A 21,505-nucleotide genomic window follows, 5' to 3' on the forward strand; every position below is an offset into this window, starting at 1 on the left:
TGTGTCTGAATTGCAGCATTTGTTTCAAACAAGTTAAACTGACTAACCCTGGTGAAGAGGGCATCAATGACTTAGTGGATGCTCCTATGTACTGTTGACATAGATATGCCATACAGCTTGGCTGAGGTGCCTTGAAATGAGCTGCTGGCAAAACAAAAATCAGGGCAACAGTGACCTTCAATGCCACTGGGAAGGTACGACCCTTGTGTCCTTTTGGTTGGAGTTCTTGCAGAAGGATACAAAGTTCAGCCGCCAACTCTCGAGAAAGACGCAACCTCCTCCGGCATTGTCTCTCACTCATGTTCAAGGAAGTGACCCTGCTCCTGCTGACCCTTTCAGTTGGGTGCTGCCTCCTTCAATGTCTTCTTCTTGTGGGCACTTGGCATTTTGCTTTCTCCTGTCCTGGGACAGTGCGCGTGGTGAATCCCCCTAACTCCGCTGAGCAGAGGTGCTTTTTTAAGGTCTACATTTTGCACCACAGTGTCAGGAGTTAGCTGCATCCTTTGTTATGAAGTGTGTGCAGGGTGGTGACCCAGGGCCACAAGGAAATAACATAGGGCACGGAAGATAAATTCATTTTTACTGCCAAAAATGTAAAGATTTCAGGTTTCCCAACTTCATTTCTGCCTCCATCAGGAGATGAAAATCAACCCCCTAAGTGTGTTGAAAGGAGGAAGGGAAGGATTCTGGATCATGCCACATGTGAGACTTTCCCTTTTGAATTGGATGTTGTCAAATGTCCCTCCAACACTGTAACATACAAATAACAATCCATCCTGCTATATATACTGCCATAGCCTACAAATCATAGAAACATCAATCCTACAGAGTAAGTAAACAAATTTTCTAAAGAGATAAAAGTGGAAATTATGCTTGGTGATGCATAATGCGCTCATACCAAATTATTTTTGTTACTTTGGACATTAGCCTATTTGTTTTAATAGATAATAACAATTCAGTATATATTCTGATATTTCCAAACCAAATACATCTTACCTCTTGCAGAACTGTATTGAAATATTAATGAAGATAATAGATTCCCCCAAACAGCAGATGACTGGAATATGAGGAAGAAAATACCAAAGTAGTGGTTTACTATATTTTCTCCAATCTTATTGTGCTTCTTTGCAAATTGGTAACCACAAATGGTAAGGTAGGCGCATTTAGCGGACCAAAGCGGAGCTCCTCCTATTCCAAGGATTACTGCAGTGGGGATAAGTGTGTACCTGTGAAAAACAATATTTTCATTATAAATGTAAGATTAACCTTTAGTGTCTTATTCATTATCGTTAAGATTCATTTATATGAATCATACCATTCAAAATTTCACATCAAGATTTGATTAATTAATATTATACTTTATGGTTTGGTTTTGCAGAACCTATTTGCCTGGACAAGTCTATTCTAGTTTACATGCTCTGTCATTTGCTATTTTACAAGCAGACGACATTACAAGAGATTAAGGACATTGATCATAAATGCTGATGTTGAATGCAACATACATTTAGGTGACTTATTAGTACTCATTTAATTTAGCTATGGGTTCAGGTCCACTGTGTTTGGGCAAGATTAATTTTCAGGATAAATATAAATGATAAAGTTGTGCATTTGCAATATTAACTGACTGTAACAATATAGATATACATAGCATCTCCAATCAAGATTGGTGGAGTAGTGGATGAGGTCGAGGCTGCAAAGAGACATTGATAGGATGCAGAGCTGGGCCAAAAAATGGCAGATGGATTTTAACACTGATAAGTGCGAGGTGATTCATTTTGGGAGGACAAATTTGAATGCGGATTACAGGGTCAACGGCAGGGTTCTGAGGAATGTGGAGGAACAGAGAGATTTTGGGGTTCATATCCACAGATCTCTGAAGGTTGCCACTCAAGTGTGTTAGCATTTATTAACAGGGGATTTGAGTTTAAGAGCCGTGGGGTTATGCTGCAACTGTACAGGACCTTGGTGAGACCACATTTGGAATATTGCGTGCAGTTCTGGTCACCTCACTATAAGAAGGATGTGGAAGCATTGGAAAGAGTGCAGAGGAGATTTACCAGGATGCTGCCTGGTTTGGAGGGTAGGTCTTATGAGGAAAGGTTGAGGGAGCTAGGACTTTTCTCTTTAGAGCGGGCGAGGATGAGAGGCGACTTAATAGAGGTTTATAAGATGATAAGGGGGATAGATAGAGTGGACGTTCAGAAACTATTTCCTCGGGTGAATGTAACTGTTCCTGGGGGCATAACTATAAGGTTCATGGGAGATATAGGAGGGATGTCCGAGGTAGGTTCTTTACTCAGAGAGTGGTTGGGGTGTGGAATGGACTGCCTGCTGTGATAGTGGAGTCGGACACTTTAGGAACTTTCAAGCAGTTATTGGATAGGCACATGGAGCATACCAGAATGATAGGGAGTGGGATAGCTTGATCTCGGTTTTGGACAAAGGGCCAAAACCAAGGGCCGAAGGGCCTGTACTGTGCTGTACTGTTCTATGTTCTATGTTCTAATCAACCTTTGTTAATATTTACAATATTTAAATTATTTCCTAAAATTGTATTTATTTTAATATCATAGCTTCTTATTATTTTAACCTCTAATATGTCAAAGTCAAGTTAATTCATCATTATTATTCTGTTGTTATGATTTAATAATATTTTTTTAAATGACCAGCCAGGGAGTGGAAATTGCCAGCAATCTAAAGGTTCATTCACAGAATGTGACTCTTTGCAACAAAGTTATGGCCACTGACCTAATGGTGACATTTAAGAGGGCTGACGAAGTATCATGGGAGATGGCTCTCATCTACCAGTAGAGGAAGGCCAATGTTTTAAAATATAGAATATTAGCAGCCATTTCTCACAATTATAGCCCTCACATTACCCCTAGGACCAGCAGTACAATAGCATGTTCTGCCACCTAGACAAAACACAGTCTAAGAAAGAGTAGGTTGGTTTTGATTCATTTTCTATTTAAAGAACAAAGAACAAAGAACAGTACAGCACAGGAAACAGGCCCTTTGGCCCTCCAAGCCTGTGCCGCTCCTTGGTCCAACTAGGCCAATCGTTTCAATCCCTTTTTATAATAAAACAGATTGCACATAGGTTAGAACTATACTTGTGTGCATTTATTTGGTGCTGACTTATTCACTCAGGTTAGGGACAAGGGGATGTTGTCATTTTATAAATGGTGTGACGCTACTGTGTCTTTAAGAAATATTTTTTTAAAAATCATATTCTCTGCAGGTTGTAAACAGCTTTGTTTTTTTTTCATTGTTATCGACCTGTATACTTAGATATCCTTTTATTCCTGCTTAAATGGTTTGAATGGGGTTTTGTTTATTTTTAATTCTGCTATGTTGGAAACAGTTTTTCTTGCCTTCCTGGAGCGAAAGCTTTGTTGTAAGTGTTTGCTTGCTAAAAGCAAGAGGCCAACTTTGGCTTATTTCTACCTCAAGGTCTTCTGGAAGTTACAAAGGCTGGGAAGTCGGAGTTTCAATTCTATCCAAAGAACTAATTCACAACAGGTATTGATGAGCCTCAAAACCATGTGAGCATTTTTATTTTCTGTGCTAAACCTGAGCCAGGTGTATGTCTATAAGGAGGTTTGTTGTATTGAAACAGTGCATTTAGTTGTTAAGGTTTACACAATATCATGGTTGGTTTTTTTTCTTGTTTGTAATTGGTAAAAACTATTGCTAATTTTCTATGTGTTGACTGTATTCTTAATTAAACTTTGTTTGATAAAAAAACTGCCTAATAGGAATCATACTTGAAATGAAACATCTCATGCTTACCCTGGCCAAATTCAAAGTTCAAAAGTTATGGGGCGGTATTTTACGGCCTCGCTTTGGAATTGTCCAAGATGGCTCTGTGTCCTTTCTCCTTTTGCAAAACCTCAGTGCAACACAAAGTTGTGCAGAGTGCAGTATACTATGACCATTCTGGGCACACTGGCTGGTGCATATTGACAGGTACTGCCAGATTTGTCCAGATACCTGAAGTGCTCCATCGCACTTCTGGCAGTCTTATTGCATTCATTTTATCCCTCCTCAAGTTTCTGAGAGGTGTCACTTCCAGGGAGAGAAGAGTGAAAGTCAACATGAGTTTAAAGTTTATTTATTAGTGTCCCAAGTAGGCTTACATTAACACTGCAATGAAGTTACTGTGAAAATCCCCTAGTCACCACACTCCAGCGCCTGTTTGGGTACACTGAGGGAGAATTTAGCACGGCCAATTCACCTAACCAGCATGTCTTTCAGACTGTGGGAGGAAACCGGAGCACTCAGAGGAAACCCACACAGACACGGGGAGCACATGCGGACTTCACACAGACAGAGACCCAAGCCGGGAATCGAACCCGGGTCCCTGGAGCTGTGAGGCAACAGTGTTAACCATTGTGCCACCGCACTGCCCGAGTCCCTTAGAGGCTGAAACAGGAGAAATTATAATGAGAAATAAGGAATTAGAAAAGGCATTTAACAAGTATTTTGGGTCTGTTTTTGCAGTAAAAACCCCCAAAATAATGGAAAACCAAGAAATCAATATTTACAAAGAAAACATTTCGGAGAATTAACAGGACTAAAAACCAACAAATCCCCTGGACCCGATTGCCTACTACCTAAAGTTCTCAAAGATTTGTTCTTTGTTCTTCTAGATGGCTGCAGAGTAGACTGGATGTGATCTTCCAGAATTCTCTAGATTCTGGAACGGTACCATTGGATTGGAAGGTATCAAATGTAATACCACTATTCAAGAAAGTAGGGAGAGAGAACCACAGGTCAGTTAATGTGACATCAGTCACCAGGGAAATGGTGGAAACTTGCTAAGAAAGTGGTAACAGGGCAGTAAGAAAATAACATTATGATTAGCTAGAATCAACATGGTTTTCTGAAAGGGAAATTGTGTTTAGTTTATTTATTAGTCACAAGTAGGCTTACATTAACACTGCAATGAAGTTACTGTGAAAATTCCTTAGTCGCCTCGCTCTGGCGCCTGTTTGGGTACACAGAGAGAATTTAGCATGGCCAATGCACCTAACCAGCACATCTTTTGGATTGTGGGAGGAAACCGGAGCACCCGGAGGAAACCCATGCAGACAAGGGGAGAATGTGCAGACTCCACACAGACAGTGACCCAAGCTGGGAATCGAACCCGAGTTCCTAGTGCTTATTTTCAAGGCCTTTGAGGATGTGATTAGCAGGCTAGATAAGGGGAACCAGTGGATATAATGTATATTTGGACTTGCAGGAAACATTAGATAAGCTGCCAGTGAAAGTTGGTTGCATGAGATAAGGACTCAAGGTTGAGAGTTATATAATATTCCTGAATAACTGCCAACACCTGACATGATACTCTGACCCTCTTGAGATAGTGTTCTGATATGTCAAGGAAATTTATGCTCTGGCCAGGATTTATTTTACATTGTACTAATCTAATCTCACACTACGGGCAGGATTTATTTTACATTGTACTAATCTAATCTCACACTATGGGCAGGATTTATTTTACATTGTACTAATCTAATCTCACACTATGGGCAGGATTTAAGATCTTGCTTGTCCCGAAACTGTAAAATTTCGCCCAAGGTCAATGGACCTTTCCATGTTCCACCCCTCACCTGCTCCAAATCCCATAGCGGGCAGGACGATAACATTCTGGTGTGTGTCCTCATCTGAGGACCAAAGTAGCACAATCTATGAGCCATGTGACATGACAGATCAAATTGAAAGTTTGAACAGATTACTGAAAGTCCAACATATACATATGGCACCAAAGTATATAAAGTAACCTCTTGGCATATGTACTGTGAATAAATCTTTCTCACAAGCAAGTAGGAAAGCAACTACGAGTAGTCAGCATCTCAACTGCTACTTTCTTTTCACTTTGCTTTCACTGGTGAATCCCAGGAAGCTAAGAAAACCTGTGCAGCCAAAGTTAAACTCCAAAGCCCACAGTGACTTATCATCATTATGAAAATTGACAACCACCCCTCCGGAGGACTTTGCTTGCACAAAGTCTAACACACTGAAGTTAAGTGTGGAAGTGAGAGCGTTGGAGCTGGATTCCTGATGCATTTGCATATGCATGGGCTCTGCCTGTACCCCAATCAACACACTCAACCATGTTAAAATTCTTCCCCTTAGAAAGGTGAATCTCTTGTTGATGGAGATGGTGGCATTGATCAAGGAATGCAAAGGCCATACGCGTGGAATCCATTACTCACGGAATCTCAAGGATTCCTGGTACTCTGGTTCTCTTAAGGTGAGGCAACACATGTAAGTACCAATGGTTTGGTTGGATCATAGTGTACAAGCAGTGCCGTTGAGTGTAACATCTGCTTTACTTTGGTAAATGCCTTATTTTGTGCTTTCCTCCATTTCCAACTCTGATGCTTCGTCAAAAGATGATCAAGTTGAGCTAAGATTGGAGACATGTTTTTGTAGGAATGTTCCGTAATAATTCACCATTCCCAGAAACAATTTTAATTCAGATACATTTTTAGGCTTGATACTTCCTTTTTGGCTTTAACTTTATTCTTCAAAGGATACAAGTCTTTGGTATCTGGCCTGAAACCCAGGTATGTAACTTCATCTATAGGTGGCATCTTGTTTAGAATCTTAGAATCCCTACAGTGCAGAAGGAGGCCATTCAGCCCATCGAGTCTGCACCAACCACAATCTCACCCAGACCCTATTCCCATAACCCCACATATTTAGTTGGACATTAGTTGGACCTGGTTTATCATAGAAATCATAGAATCATAGAATCCCTACAGTGCAGAAGGAGGCCATTCGGCCCATCGAGTCTGCACCGATCACAATCCCACCCAGGCCCTACCCCCACATATTTACCCGCTAATCCCTCTAACCTACGCATCCCAGGACTCTAAGGGGCAATTTTTAACCTGGCCAATCAACCTAACCCGCACATTTTTGGACTGTGGGAGGAAACCGGAGCACCCGGAGGAAACCCACGCAGACACGAGGAGAATGTGCAAACTCCACACAGACAGTGACCCGAGCCGGGAATCGAACCCGGGACCCTGGAGCTGTGAAACAGCAGTGCTAACCACTGCGCCACCGTGCCGCCCTTTGCGCCACCGTGCCGCCCTTAGGGTTGTATACCCGTTTAGGGTATACAACTTGGGTTGGGTTCCTCAAACAGTTTTTTTTAATGGAGTTGAACCAAGCATTGTTTTTTTTTGTTTGTTCTGTGCTGACTGCTTCACTTTACACCACAATTATAAATGATACTTCTGATTTGATCGGAAACATACATCATTTCTGCAATAGCAAATTTCTAGAGAATGCTCTCCCCCACATCGGAAACAAATTTCCACCCCTGGTGCTGTATTCCCCTTCTCAGAAACTGCTGTGTCCTCACTCAGGCTGATCCACGCAGCATCTGTTTCCCACCATAAAGGGTTCACCTCATTGGGCACGCCTTGCAATTTGCTCATGCCCTGCTCCATACATTCAGTCACCTGGGCCATCTCCACAGCTTTCTCTAAAGAGATTTTGGTCTCAGCCAGCAACTTCTTCTGTATTACAAGGCTGTTTATTCCCACAGACCATATGGTCTCTTAACATCTCTTCTAAAGCTGGACCAAATTCGCAGTGCTTGTCTAACCCTCTCAATCTGGCCACAAAACCGTAGACTAACCCCCTGGCTCCCGGACTGCAGAATGAAATTTATACGTCAACATAACTATTTAAGGTCGGGGGGGTGGCATTGAAATAATTTTTGATCAATTTGATATCTGGTCAGAGTCTTTTGGCCAGATATCAAATTGATCAAAAATTATTTCAATGCCACCCCCCAACCTTAAATAGTTATGTTGACGTATAAATTTCATTCTGGGCTGGTCTGGTCCCAGAATTCCAAAGCTTGCACACCCCGCTGCCGCTGCCAACGAGAATGAAGAATTTGGCTCTCAATCCCAAAGATTCGCAAACTTCCAGCTGCAGGCGAGGTTGGAGAATTCCCGCCTTTGTCTCTGGAGTATCAGGCAATGTTAAACTTTTCACTAAGCTGTAGGTATGTGGGTCACAGGCTGAGTAGAATCACTTTTCACTTTTCCTCAGTTGTGATCTCATTTGCTACAAAGAAATATAATGTTTTTCAATATAATGGCTCCAGTTTTCCACCTCTGGGTCAAATGACTCATCTTTCTGATGAAAGGCATTTTTATATGGTATACGCACGTTAATTCTTCATAGCTCTAATAAAAGATTTTCCTCATCTCCAATGTAATAATTTCAAAAGTGACTCATTGTGACTTCAAGTTAAGAAGGTTTATCACCAACAGTGTATATATGTACAAGCAATAGTCTGACAGAACTACACTACACATCTACACTCTTCCGCTCACTGCCTCCAACTGAGTTCCTGCCCCGGCCCAGGTGGTATGCCCTTGCACCCAATTGGCCTGGCTTCCCGCGTTGCCTCTCCAAAGGGTTCAGCCCGATCATGTGCCCCTCAGCAATTGCCACAGTTATGCCAGCTAATCTGCCTCCATTACTGCTGCCATTAGCTTTAATTGGACAAGTATCCTGCCTCCATATTGATTCAGGGCTCAAAAGTCTGAACTTCAGTCAGTTTCCCATTGGAGGCAGATTTCTGACACAGAAACTGACCCAGCTCCTTTTTCCATGTTCATGGTGAAAATCCTGTTTCTGTACTGGGAAGAGGAGAGGTTGAAAGGAATGTCACAGCTGAGATGTGATGGAAAATATATGTATCAGCTGGACTACTTTATAAAGTCATTTTTTTCTGTGTTTTCAAAATGAACAATTGCTGAGCTGACAAATCATCTCCACCCAGTCACTCGATGCCTTGCAGCAGTTTTAAAGTAACAATGGCACGTGGATGGTGAGTCTACTCCAGCCATTTTGAACAAAGGCAAGCCTTCGTAGGTCTTAATCTCCCACAATGATATTAATGGCTGGAGCATTAGCAGTCCTAAAACGATGGTTTCAACAAAGGGAGCTTCAGTTTGCCACCTGAAACCAGTTTCTCCAAGGACAAAGGAATCTTGACTCCAATTAAACACCTAGGTTCCAATCTTGGGAATATACATCCAGTGTCCAACATTGGGGAGGTATGTCATACAATCTCTCACAAGCTGCATTGCCATATTGTTTTAGTGGAACTGAATTCAACCCATTACTGTTTGACCACAAATGTGAACATAACTCCAGGTAACAGCCTGTGCTGTCCACCATCAAGCCAATGGCAGCAGAGAGAACTCTGATCCTCATAAAACCTGCAACTGCTGGAATCTTGGAACTTGTGCCTCCAGACTAACTCAATCGATGTAACTTCTCCCATAGTGGAAGTCTTGTCCTGGAATGATGGATTGTTCTACAATTAGTCAACCTCCATTCAGAAGGAACATTCCAGTTGACTTCTGATTCTGGACACATATTTTCCTTATTCCTCATTGATCTTACCCCGAGTTTGCTAGGCAAGTTATTAATCGAGGATTGGAGCATTTCCAAATATAGGATTGGGGTAAATACCATTTATGAAGGGAGAAATCAGAATTTTAAAAATCTTTGTTTATGGACAGGGGAGTGAGGAAATTAGAGCAATTTAAATTGATCCCCCTCTTGTTTAAGAAAATAAAAGAAAGCATAGCAATCATCATCAAAAAAGGCTAGAGGAAAGTCATTCTGTAAATCTTTACAAAGTACCTGTCAGGCTCCTTAAATGAGCAAATGCCTTTACCATAGCATGTATTAATAGCAGGCAGGTCCGTCATATGAGGAGAGACTAAGTCGGTTAGGAATATATTCACTGGAGTTTAGAAGAGTGAGAGGGGATCTCATAGAAACTTACAAAATTTTAACAGTGTTAAAAAGAGTAGGTTCAGAAAGAAGGTTTCCGATGGTGGGGGATTCCAGAACTAGGGGTCATAGTTTGAGGATAAGAGGTAAACCTTCTAGAACTGAGGTGAGGAGAAATTTCTTCACCCAGAGGATGTGAATGTTGTTGAGGCCAAAACGTTGTCTGATTTCAAGAAGAAACTAGATATGGCTCTTGGTTCTAAAGGGATCAAGGGATATGGGGGGAAGGGGGGATCTGGATATTGAATTTGATGGTCAGCCATGATCAAAATGAATGGCGGAGCAGGCTCGAGGGGCCGAATGGCCTACTCCTGCTTCAAATTTCTATGTTTTGATAAATCTCAATTGACATTTTATACAAACAAGATGGTAACTGAATACAGTTGAGGTGGAAATTGAAACATGTAACCTCACAACTTTATTACCAACTCAGCACATCTGTCCATTTTAGTTACGACAATTAATGACACTGTAAAATGGGACAAGTACAAAACGGAACTGGGATCTGACACAAGGGACGTTTGCCACATTTACCACTACACACATCCAAACAATCCGGGCTCCTGTGCCATCAATCTAATTCAGATTGATATCCTGACACATAATTCTAGATATCAATGTAATAGTTGGTGTAGAGTGAGGAGGAAGGTGTTTCATAGAACATAGAACATAGAACATAGAACATTACAGCGCAGAACAGGCCCTTCGGCCCACGATGTTGCACCGACCAGTTAAAAAAAAACTGTGACCCTCCAACCTAAACCAATTTCTTTTCGTCCATGAACCTATCTACGGATCTCTTAAACGCCCCCAAACTAGGCGCATTTACAACTGATGCTGGCAGGGCATTCCAATCCCTCACCACCCTCTGGGTAAAGAACCTACCCCTGACATCGGTTCTATAACTACCCCCCCTCAATTTAAAGCCATGCCCCCTCGTGCTGGATTTCTCCATCAGAGGAAAAAGGCTATCACTATCCACCCTATCTAAACCTCTAATCATCTTATATGTTTCAATAAGATCCCCTCTTAGCCGCCGCCTTTCCAGCGAAAACAATCCCAAATCCCTCAGCCTCTCCTCATAGGATCTCCCCTCCATACCAGGCAACATCCTGGTAAACCTCCTCTGCACCCTCTCCAAAGCCTCCACATCCTTCCTGTAATGTGGGGACCAGAACTGCACACAGTACTCCAAGTGCGGCCGCACCAGAGTTGTGTACAGTTGCAACATAACGCTACGACTCCTAAATTCAATCCCCCTACCAATAAACGCCAAGACACCATATGCCTTCTTAACAACCTTATCTACTTGATTCCCAACTTTCAGGGATCTATGTACACATACACCTAGATCCCTCTGCTCCTCCACACTATTCAAAGTCCTCCCGTTAGCCCTATACTCAACACATCTGTTATTCCTACCAAAGTGAATTACCTCACACTTCTCCGCATTAAACTCCATCCGCCACCTCTCGGCCCAACTTTGCAACCTGTCTAAGTCTTCCTGCAAACTACGACACCCTTCCTCACTGTCTACCACACCACCGACTTTGGTGTCATCAGCAAATTTGCTAATCCACCCAACTATACCCTCATCCAGATCATTAATAAATATTACAAACAGCAGTGGCCCCAAAACAGATCCCTGAGGTACACCACTTGTAACCGCACTCCATGATGAATATTTACTATCAACCACCACCCTCTGTTTCCTATCCGCTAGCCAATTCCTGATCCAATTTCCTAGATCACCCCCAATCCCATACATCTGCATTTTCTGCAGAAGCCTACCATGGTGAACCTTATCAAACGCCTTACTAAAATCCATATATACCACGTCCACTGCCTTGCCCCCATCCACCTCCTTGGTCACTTTCTCAAAAAACTCAATAAGGTTCGTAAGGCACGACCTACCTGCCACAAAACCATGCTGACTATCACCTATCAATTCATTACTCTCCAAATAACTATAAATCCTATCCCTTATAATTTTTTCCAACATCTTGCCGACAACAGAAGTGAGACTCACCGGTCTATAATTCCCGGGGAAGTCTCTGTTCCCCTTCTTAAACAATGGGACAACATTCGCTAACCTCCAATCTTCTGGTACTATACCAGAGGCCAACGACGACCTGAAGATCAGAGCCAGAGGCTCTGCAATCACTTCTCTTGCCTCCCAGAGAATCCTTGGATAAATCCCATCCGGACCAGGGGATTTATCTATTTTCAGACCCTCCAGAATATCCTGCACATCCTCCTTATCAACTGTAATACTGTCTATTCTACTCCCCTGCAACCCAGTGTCCTCCTCAGCTATATTCATGTCCCCTTGCGTGAACACCGAAGAGAAATATTGGTTCAATGCTTCACCAATCTCCTCCGGTTCCACACATAACTTCCCTCTGCCATCTATAACTGGCCCTAAACTTGCCCTAACCAACCTTCTGTTCTTGACATACCTATAGAACGCCTTAGGATTCTCTTTAACCCTATCCGCCAAAGTCTTCTCATGTCCCCTTTTAGCCCTTCTAAGCTCGCTCTTCAACTCCCTCTTAGCCAATCTAAAGCTTTCTAGTGCACTACCCGAGTGCTCACGTCTCATCCGAACATAAGCCTCCTTTTTCTTTTTAACCAACAAAGAAACTTTTTTGGTGCACCACGGTTCCCTAGCCCTACCAATTCCTCCTTGCCTGACAGGGACATACCTATCACAGACTCGCAGTAGCTGCTCCTTGAAAAAACTCCACATGTCGGACGTTCCCAGTCCCTGTAATCTCCTAGTCCAACCTATGTTTCCTAATTCTCTCCTAATAGCCTCATAATTACCCTTCCCCCAGCTAAAACCACTGGCCCGAGGTTCATGCCTATCCCTTTCCATCACTAAGGTGAACGTAACCGAATTGTGGTCACTATCACCAAAATGCACACCAACTTCCAAGTCTAGCACCTGGTCTGGCTCATTTCCCAGCACCAGATCCAATATAGCCTCACCTCTAGTTGGCCTGTCTACATACTGAGTCAAAAAACCTTCCTGCACGCTTTGAACAAAAACTGACCCCTCTAACGAGCTAGAGCTATAACAATTCCAGTCAATATTAGTCAAGTTAAAATCCCCCATAACAATTGCCCTATTACTTTCACTCCTAAGCAGGATTGACTCCGCAATCCTTTCCTCAACCTCTCTAGAACTTTTAGGAGGTCTATAAAAGACTCCCAACAGGGTGACCTCTCCTCTCCTATTTCTAATCTCCGCCCATACTACCTCAACAGATAAGTCCTCATCAAACCTCCTCTCTGACACTGTGATACAATCTCTGACCAATAATGCTACCCCTCCCCCTCTTCTACCTCCTTCCCTACTTCGACTAAAACATTTGAACCCCGGGACCTGCAGCATCCATTCCTGCCCCTGCTCTATCCATGTCTCTGAAATAGCCACAACATCGAAGTCCCAGGTACTGATCCACGCTGCAAGTTCACCCACTTTATTGCGAATACTCCTGGCATTGAAGTATACACATTTCAAACCCTGCTCCACCCCACCTCTGCAATGCCGTGCATTGCAGTCCCCATCCATGCATCCCTCACTTTCAGCCCCACTACTCAGGATCCCTCCCCCCCCCCGAATCAGTTTAAACCTCCCTGCATGGCCTTAGCAAATTTACCCCCCAGGATATTGGTCCCCTTCTGATTAAGGTGTAGACCATCCTTCTCATAGAGGTCACACCTTCCCCAGTACGAGCCCCAATTGCTTAAGTACCTGAACCCCTCCCTCCTGCACCATCCCCTCAGCCATGAATTCAAACCTTCCCTCTCCCTATTCCTCTCTAAACTATCCCGTGGTACAGGCAAGAGTCCAGAGATAACCACTCTGTCAGTCTTGGCCTTTAGTTTCCACCCCAACTCCATAAATCCCTGCCTAATATCCCCTTCCCCTATCCTCCCTATGTCGTGTGTCCCCACATGTACAATAACTTGTGGTTTATCTCCCTCCCCCCTAAGAGTCCTGAATACCCTGTCAGACACATCCCGGACCCCAGCCCCTGGTAGGCAACACACCAACCCTGAGTCCCTACCTTTAGTTCCGACCCTCCTATCTGTCCCCTTAATTGTGGAGTCCCCAATCACAAGGCCCAGTCTTTTACAGCCCCTAACCACCTGAGCTTTCTCACTCGGCTCACCCCCAGAGATCTGCTCTCTATGCTCAGTTGATTCCTCCTCAACTGTAGCCTCCAGCACCGAAAACCTATTATGGAGGGGAACCGCCCCAGGGGATTGTCTTCCCGATTGCTTCTTACCCCTCCTCCTGGCATTGACCCAAGCCTCATTTCTAGGAGTTACTATTTCTCTATAACTCCTATCAACTTCCACCTCCGCCTCCCGAATTATGCGGAGTTCCTCTAACTCCCCCTCCATCTCCTTTACACGCTCCTCCAGAAGCTGCAATCTAATGCACTTCTTACAACTAAAATCTCCTGAAACACTACTGGATTTCCTCACCACATACATCCCACAGGAGATGCAGCATACTGCCTGAACTGCCATCCCTGAAGCCATTACCAGCAAGAAAAAAAGAAAACAAAAAACTTCCCCACACTTATAATTAGGTTAGAGGAGGATGGAAGGGTGGGATCCTCTACCAGTGTAGAGGATCGGGTATCTCCTCTGCACCAATTTATAGGGCTAGGGGCCCGAGAGAAAAAAAAACTACAGCTACCGGCAGGCTTCGCGATGCGGCCTTCCGGTTTCCGTTAATTACAAAAAACCTCCCGAAAATTAGACAAAAAAAAAAACCCAGAATTTACTCACAGTCCGCGCTCTCTCTCTCACCGCTCACAGTCTCCACCCCGCAGGTCCGCTCCCAGAGGAAACACACAAGTTTGGGCTTCTCTGATGTTTTAATTCTGCAGCATTTTAGCTCTGACAGGAAGTCAGCAAGTTTGACTGGATTAGTTCCCAACTGGGCAGGCTGCATTCCACAACAGGCCACAGGACCAGGTAGCTCTGACACACAATTCCAAGAGATGAGGGCAGGGTCTAATCCCTGACCCCAGAGTGGGAAATCAAATTTCCAACTCTGGGAGCCTTTTATAGGTAGAATTTGCCTGGTGGCAGGGAGATTGGGGGCCCAGGTGGAAGAACTCTTATACACAAATCAAAATACTAGCAATTAAAATTAAGATTTTATATTATTACCAGCTTGGATAAAAATTGCCAATTGAAAATGAAACGTAGCAGCACATGGACATAACAATGGTCCATTTACAGCCAAGGTATTTTATCATCAGAGGTGGAAGGAACATTGAAGAGAGGATAAGAGCTGCATAGATGACACTTAATGAGGCCAGGCCGAGGCCTTGATCACTGTTGAGGCTGCTCTGCAAAACAGTAACAAAACAAGAGGTAAGATAAATCGCATAATGCAAATTAAATACATGCAGGCAATATCTAAAGCAAGTAACATCAGATTTGTTTATTTAATAATAGAGAATAGACTCAAATAAAACTATTTGTCTGCTTTACCCAGACAACTTGAAACTGATCCACCAAATGGTTGAAGTTGGCGATTTAATCAGGAAAAGTTCTATCATGTGCCACTATGAATCCTGAGGGTGACATGGTGGCACAGTGGTTAGCACTGCTGCCTCACAGTGCCAGGGACCTGGGTTCAATTCCCAGCTTGGGTCAGTGTCTGTGTGGAGTTTGCACGTTCTCCCCGTGTCTGCGTGGGTTTCCTCCGGGTGCTCAAGTTTCCTCCCACAGTCTGAAAGACATGCTGGTTAGGTGCATTGACCATGCTAAATTCTCCCTCAGTGTATCCGAACAGGCGCCGGAGTGTGGCGACTAGGGGATTTTCACAGTAACTTCATTGCAGTGTTAATGTACGCCTACTTATGACAATAATAAATAAACTTTTTAAAAAACTTTAATAGGTGAGATTCTGCTAGTTGGGATGCACAGAAAAGCTTGCTAGAGGAAATGGGCACCATCAGACAGATCGGCAGCAGAGGTAATAAAACTATGTCAACATTTTGCTTCCTTCTGATAAGACCACAGCGAGTTATCAAAAGCTCAAATAGCAATTCTCTGATGAGTGTGTGGTTAAATGTTGTAAGATAAATATTTAAAAGAGAAAGCTCTATGTTTACAAATTGTTCCAAGCAATTTGTTTCGGAACATCCTGCCGTGAGGTAAACGACAAAATTATCTGCATGACATTTGAAATAACTCTGGGTTTTAGGTATCCTGACAAATATGCAACAGGACTGGATGGAAGAATAATTTTTCACTAAAATAATCATGTGGAGTACACCACTGAGTCTGGGGCCAAGGTCAGATTTTCACAAGTCAGGCCAACTCCAGAGCCATTATAAAATGGCAAGCAAGATCCAATTCTCAGAACTTCCAACCCCATTTCCAGTGCTGGCAATCTTCATGGGATAAGCCTGCAGTCTCACCCTGCCTGACTCCACTGCGAGGTGGGGGGTATGCATCTCCTATCCCCCTGTAATTATTGACTCAAGCCAGCTTCTCCATGACTCATGGTTCTAGACTCCAAGGAGTCTAGATTTGGGAATCTTTTGAAAAGTCAATTCAAAATCTCATACCCATACTCTCTGCCCCTTCCATGCCACCTCCATCCCCATTTACCCAGTGTGCAATATGTACAGAATCAATGAGCCATATAAGAACAACGGCAAGTGTAGAAATGCAAAGGGAAAAGAACACCCATCATGCTCTATCATGGCAATTGGAACTGGGTGAGTGGAAATGCAATTTCATAAAAACAGGGTGTACCTACGCCACAGTGACTTCAGCGGTTCAAGAAGGCAACTCACAATGGCAATTAGGAACGGGCAATGATAGCTGACCTAACCAATGATGCCTACTTCCTCCGAATTAATGAAAAAAAAGGAGTAAGCCATTCAATCCCTCGGTCCTGTTCCACCCTTTAATGGGGTCAAATTTGATCCATATCTCAACTCTGTTAAAAGCAAACTACTGCCGATACTGGATTCTGAAACAGAAACAGAAAATGCTGGAAATTTTCAGCAGTCTGACAGCATCTGCAGAGAGAGAAAATAGAGCCAATGTTTCGAGTCTGGATGACCCTTCGTCACAGCTGACTGTGCCTGCTTTTGAACCATCTCCCTTGATACCCTTCCCTAAACAAATTTGTCAATCTCAGTCTGGAAAATCTTAAATTCCCCCCAGCATCCACAGCATTATGGAGGAGAGAATCCCACATCCCAATTATCATGGGCAGTGTTTAATAGAAGTACCAGAGGTCTCAACTACTCACTGGACAGCTGGTGGAAGCACAACTTTCTGAAGGTTCACCATATCAGGTGCCACTCAGGATCAAGGATCCCAGGGGCAGAAGTCTCGCCTGGCAAGAGCTTCTGGCCAATCTGAGACTAACGGAAGTGCCACCGGAGTGGGTGGGGGAGGGGGGGGGGGGGGGTTGCTGCTGGCATGTCACCCCACAAAGGGTGTCACCCCACACCCCACACTGGACGCAGGCCATTTGTGGCTGGTGGCAAGATGGAGGCTGTGGGGGAGAGAGGGAAAGGGCCTCAGCAGGCCTCTTCCTTCCTTCAGGTGCAGAGTTCTTTTGAAAGAGAGACTCCCCAAAAGCCCATAAGTAACCCTGTATGGATAAACATATTAACCCTGGCTATTTATCTGTTTGTTCATAGTAAAAGTGAAAATTGTGAATGATTTCAAAATGAAATTGGATGAATAGTTGAGGGAATCGACATGCAAGGTTACAGGGATAGAATGGAGGAAAGGGATTGACTAAATGATGTAAAATAGCTCTATTTCACACTCTTGTAACACTTGTCCAAAATCTTAAAACCTTGCCTCCGAGTCCTTCTACCATCAGTTATTGAGAAAAGACAAAGTCCCTTGGAGTCCCTGTCAATAAGTCACTGAAGGCTAACATGCAAGTGCAGTCAGCAATTCACGAGGTTAATGGAATGTTAACCTTTATCGCAAGAGGATTGGAGACAGGAGTAGCAAAGTATTGCTACCTTGATTAGACTGCATCTGGAATACTGTGTGCAGTTTAGGTCCCCTTAGCTTAGGAGGGATGTATTGCCATGGAGGGAGTGCAATGAAGATTCACTAGATTTATTCCCAGGATGACAGAACTGCTCAGTGAAGAGAGAGTGAGGAAACTGGGCCTGTATTCTCGAGAGTTTCAAAGAATAAGAGGTGATCTCATTGAAATCTAAAAAGTACTGAAAGGGATACACAGGAGAAGTGCAGATAGGGGCTGGAATCTCTGGTCTTATACGCTCAACCTAAATGCCATTCACTGAAGGGGACCGGGGAATCCCAGGTGCGGTCGAGGTCGGAGAATTCCGGCTAACAGGCTTCCTCTGGTTGACATGTCTAGAACCAGGGGAAACAATTTCAAAATATGGGGGAAGCCACTTTGGAAGGAGATGAGAAAAAAAAAAATTTTCTCAGAGGATTGTGAATCGTTGAAATTGTTCACCCCAGAGGGCTGTGGAAGGTCAGTACACTTTAAAGCAGAGGTTGACAGATTTCTAGGATAAATATGGGTAAAGTATGAGAAAAGGCATTCAAGTGGATGATCGACCATGTTTGTATTGAATGGTGAAGCAGACTCAACAGGCTGAATGACCCTACTCCGGTTTCTATGTTCCTAACAGCTTTTCTCTGCACCCTACAAGGGACCTTATCCTCCTTCTTAAAATGTGGTGACAAGAATTGGAAGCAATACTCTTGTTGTGGCCTAGCCAGAGCTTTAAGAAGGTTCAGCATAACTTCCCTGCTTGTATACTCCACTCCTCTACTTATGAAGCCCAAGATCCCGTCTGTTTTGCTAATTGCTCTCTCAGTATATCCTGACCCCTTCAAAGATTGACACATATGAATCCCCAGAATCTTCTGCCCCACACACTTTTTAAAACTGTGCTGCTGCATTTATTTTCCCTCTCCCTATCACTCCTGCCAAAATCAATCACCTCATACCTTCCTAGAAAGCACAAATGCTTAGAAAACCTATGAAGTCCTTTGCTTTCTTTTGAAAACCCTTTGTTTTCATTCAGTTTCATAGTACAGCCTAATAAGCATTTGATTGATAACCTAATGGTTTTTGCACAATGCAATGTTTATCACTGTATTAAATGCTATTCTCTCATTCTGCTTGCCAATTGGTATGATCATTATTTGTTTGCTGCACCTGCAAACTTGGCATCATCAGTAAATTTTGAAATTTTGCTCTGTATTCTAAAATCTAAGGGGGGGGGGAGGGGGTGTTCACCGGCCTCTTTTCCCCCCATTGAATGGGGCATTGGGGCTAAAACAGATTCCTGATGGGTGTCAAACCTGTCGCCATTCACCTGGCCCACCCACCAGCCAGGATCTTGATTATACAAAACTGCCAATTCGAATGTAATTAGCAGGCGTGAGTCAAAGCCCTCCCACCTAGGCTGCGGCAGACAACTTCAAAGAAGCTAAGTGCTCTCAGTTCTTCTTTTCTATAAACACTGCAGTTAGGAACAATGGGGGGGGCGGGGGGGGGGGGGGGGGGGGGGGGGGCGGGGGGGAGGGGCGGGGGGGGATAATTCAGATGCATTCAACTATGAAGAGAAAAATAAACACCACAATGTGCAAAAACCATTAGGCTGTCAATCAAATGCTTATTAGGCTGCACTGAATGAAAACAAAGGGTTTTCAAAGGTAAGCTTTAAAGGCTTTCCAAACATTTGTGCTTTCTAGGAAGGCTCAGAGAATAGGCATAAATGGGGCTCAGTGAGCAGCTGTGGAGAAGGGAATTTCCTGCCAACAACCCACTCCGTCCCCCCTGCCCAGTGAAAATAATTTCTCCTTTCAGTCACAGGACTTGAAAGGGGTCTTCTCACACCTGCAGCTTCTGGGGGGGAGAAAGGGGAATCCTTTCTGCTGAATTGAGTACTGCTGGGATTTGGAAGCCTGCCAGGTGTCCAGGCAGCATGGAGATTAAAGTGACCAGGCTACTTCAAAGTTTTCACTGCACACAAACTAGAATGAAGACTTTGATCAGAGAGATGCCTGAAATCACAATGCCAGGAGTGATGTTTAGGATTCCCAGAGCTAGAAGGGACAGTCTAGCCACAAGACCCCCATTCCTGGATAGTGCTGAGATCAACCCCTTTCCCCCATCCCAAGCCCACTGAATCCCCAGGACCCTTGGGGAATCCTTCTTCTGCAGCCTGGCAGTGGCAGAGGTGTATACGGGCATGGCACCTACCTCCTTGAACCCCCCTCTTGGACTACAAGGTGTCAGGTCAGGGTGTCACTGTCAGTGTGCCAGGGTCCAGTGCAAGGTTGGCACTGGGGGTTCTTAGGGGGGATCTTGAGAGGGGTGTCTCTCTTGTGGGGGGGGGGGGGGGGGGGTGCTGTACAGGCCTATGGCTGGGGGGGGGGAGAGTCACCTTCATGCCTGCGTGGTGTGGGGCATGGGGGGTGACCCATTATTTCCATGGTGGAGGAAGCTGACCTTTGGACAACACTGCTGCCTATTATCCTATGGTCTGAAAAACACCCATTTACCATAACTGCTCGCAGGATCTTCCAGTTCTGCCAATGGGGACCCCCCTCCACGGTAGGTTCTCCAGCAGTGCGGCCAGTGAACAACTCAAAACGCTTTTGACATTGATGGGACAGAAAGATCCCACTGCCAGCCAATGGCCAGCCACCTCTGCCAAGGGAATATGCTTCGAGAGGGCAGAAAATCCTGCCTATTGTTTTCTGTTGTTAAATTAACCTTTTCTCGAAGGTGACATTGATTTTTCTATTCAATGAGTCTCAGTTTTGTCATCTTTTACGTGGTACTTTGTCAAACAATTTGAATTAATTATAGACAGCATCCATTGCATTACCGTCATCGACCTTCGGTTAGATTAGTCAAGCACAGTCTGGTTTTACAAATCTGTGCTGGCTCTCCCGAATTAACTTGAACCTCTCTCCAAGTGACTTTTCACCTGGAATATTGTTCCTATAATGTTACTAGAGGTCAGTAACTTTTAAAAAGAAAATCAAACTCCCAGTTATTAACTGGAAGAATTACACCTCAAGATTTCACATTTTAAATAAATTAAAAGTTGAATGAAGCAGGTACAGGTATCAGAGCACAGCATCCCAAATCCTGAATTGAAGCTGGCAACACTCCCACTCTGGATGATACTGCAAACCCCCATCAGGTATTTCTCTGCAATATATCTTTTATCAATAAAAGGCCGAGTGATGTGCAGTCTGCCTGCACTTTTTCTGAGGAAACATGGGGGCACCATGTCGGAGTGTTTGAGCTTGAAATCTGTCACGGCGTTTCAATCACTAATGGGTTCACATGTGGTGTTTTATACTTTTTTTCCATTTTCTGTAAGTGCACGAGATAAATCAACAGATGGATGCATTGGTCTATATTTACTTAGTGGTGCACACAATATTCAGGTAAACATATAAATGCATGTCCTTATCAGTGTTCAGTGAAGACAGGAGCCAGAAGTCCATCCCTCACCTGACAGTTATGAGGAGTGAAGCCAGGCATGTCCATCATAGTCAATTTGGGTGCTCTGTGAGACATCCGCTGGGGATAGCAGTCAACCAGTGCGTTTGAGTGTCAATGGACAGGTCAATTATT

The 21,505-nt window shown here is 43.8% G+C and overlaps 1 protein-coding gene across 1 annotated transcript in view; it reads right to left on the bottom strand.

The window, feature by feature from the left end:
- Positions 1–21,505, bottom strand: part of unc93a (unc-93 homolog A) — a 107,424-nt gene that overhangs the window by 71,885 nt on the left and 14,034 nt on the right. The window contains exons 2-3 of the mRNA XM_078230117.1: positions 15,043–15,224; positions 997–1,226 (exon numbers count right to left, since the gene is read on the bottom strand). Coding sequence (XP_078086243.1) covers positions 997–1,226; positions 15,043–15,224 — 412 coding nt within the window. The remainder of the gene's footprint in view (positions 1–996; positions 1,227–15,042; positions 15,225–21,505) is intronic.

Source organism: Mustelus asterias, chromosome 15, assembly GCF_964213995.1.
Source record: "Mustelus asterias chromosome 15, sMusAst1.hap1.1, whole genome shotgun sequence".
Taxonomy (NCBI): domain Eukaryota; kingdom Metazoa; phylum Chordata; class Chondrichthyes; order Carcharhiniformes; family Triakidae; genus Mustelus; species Mustelus asterias.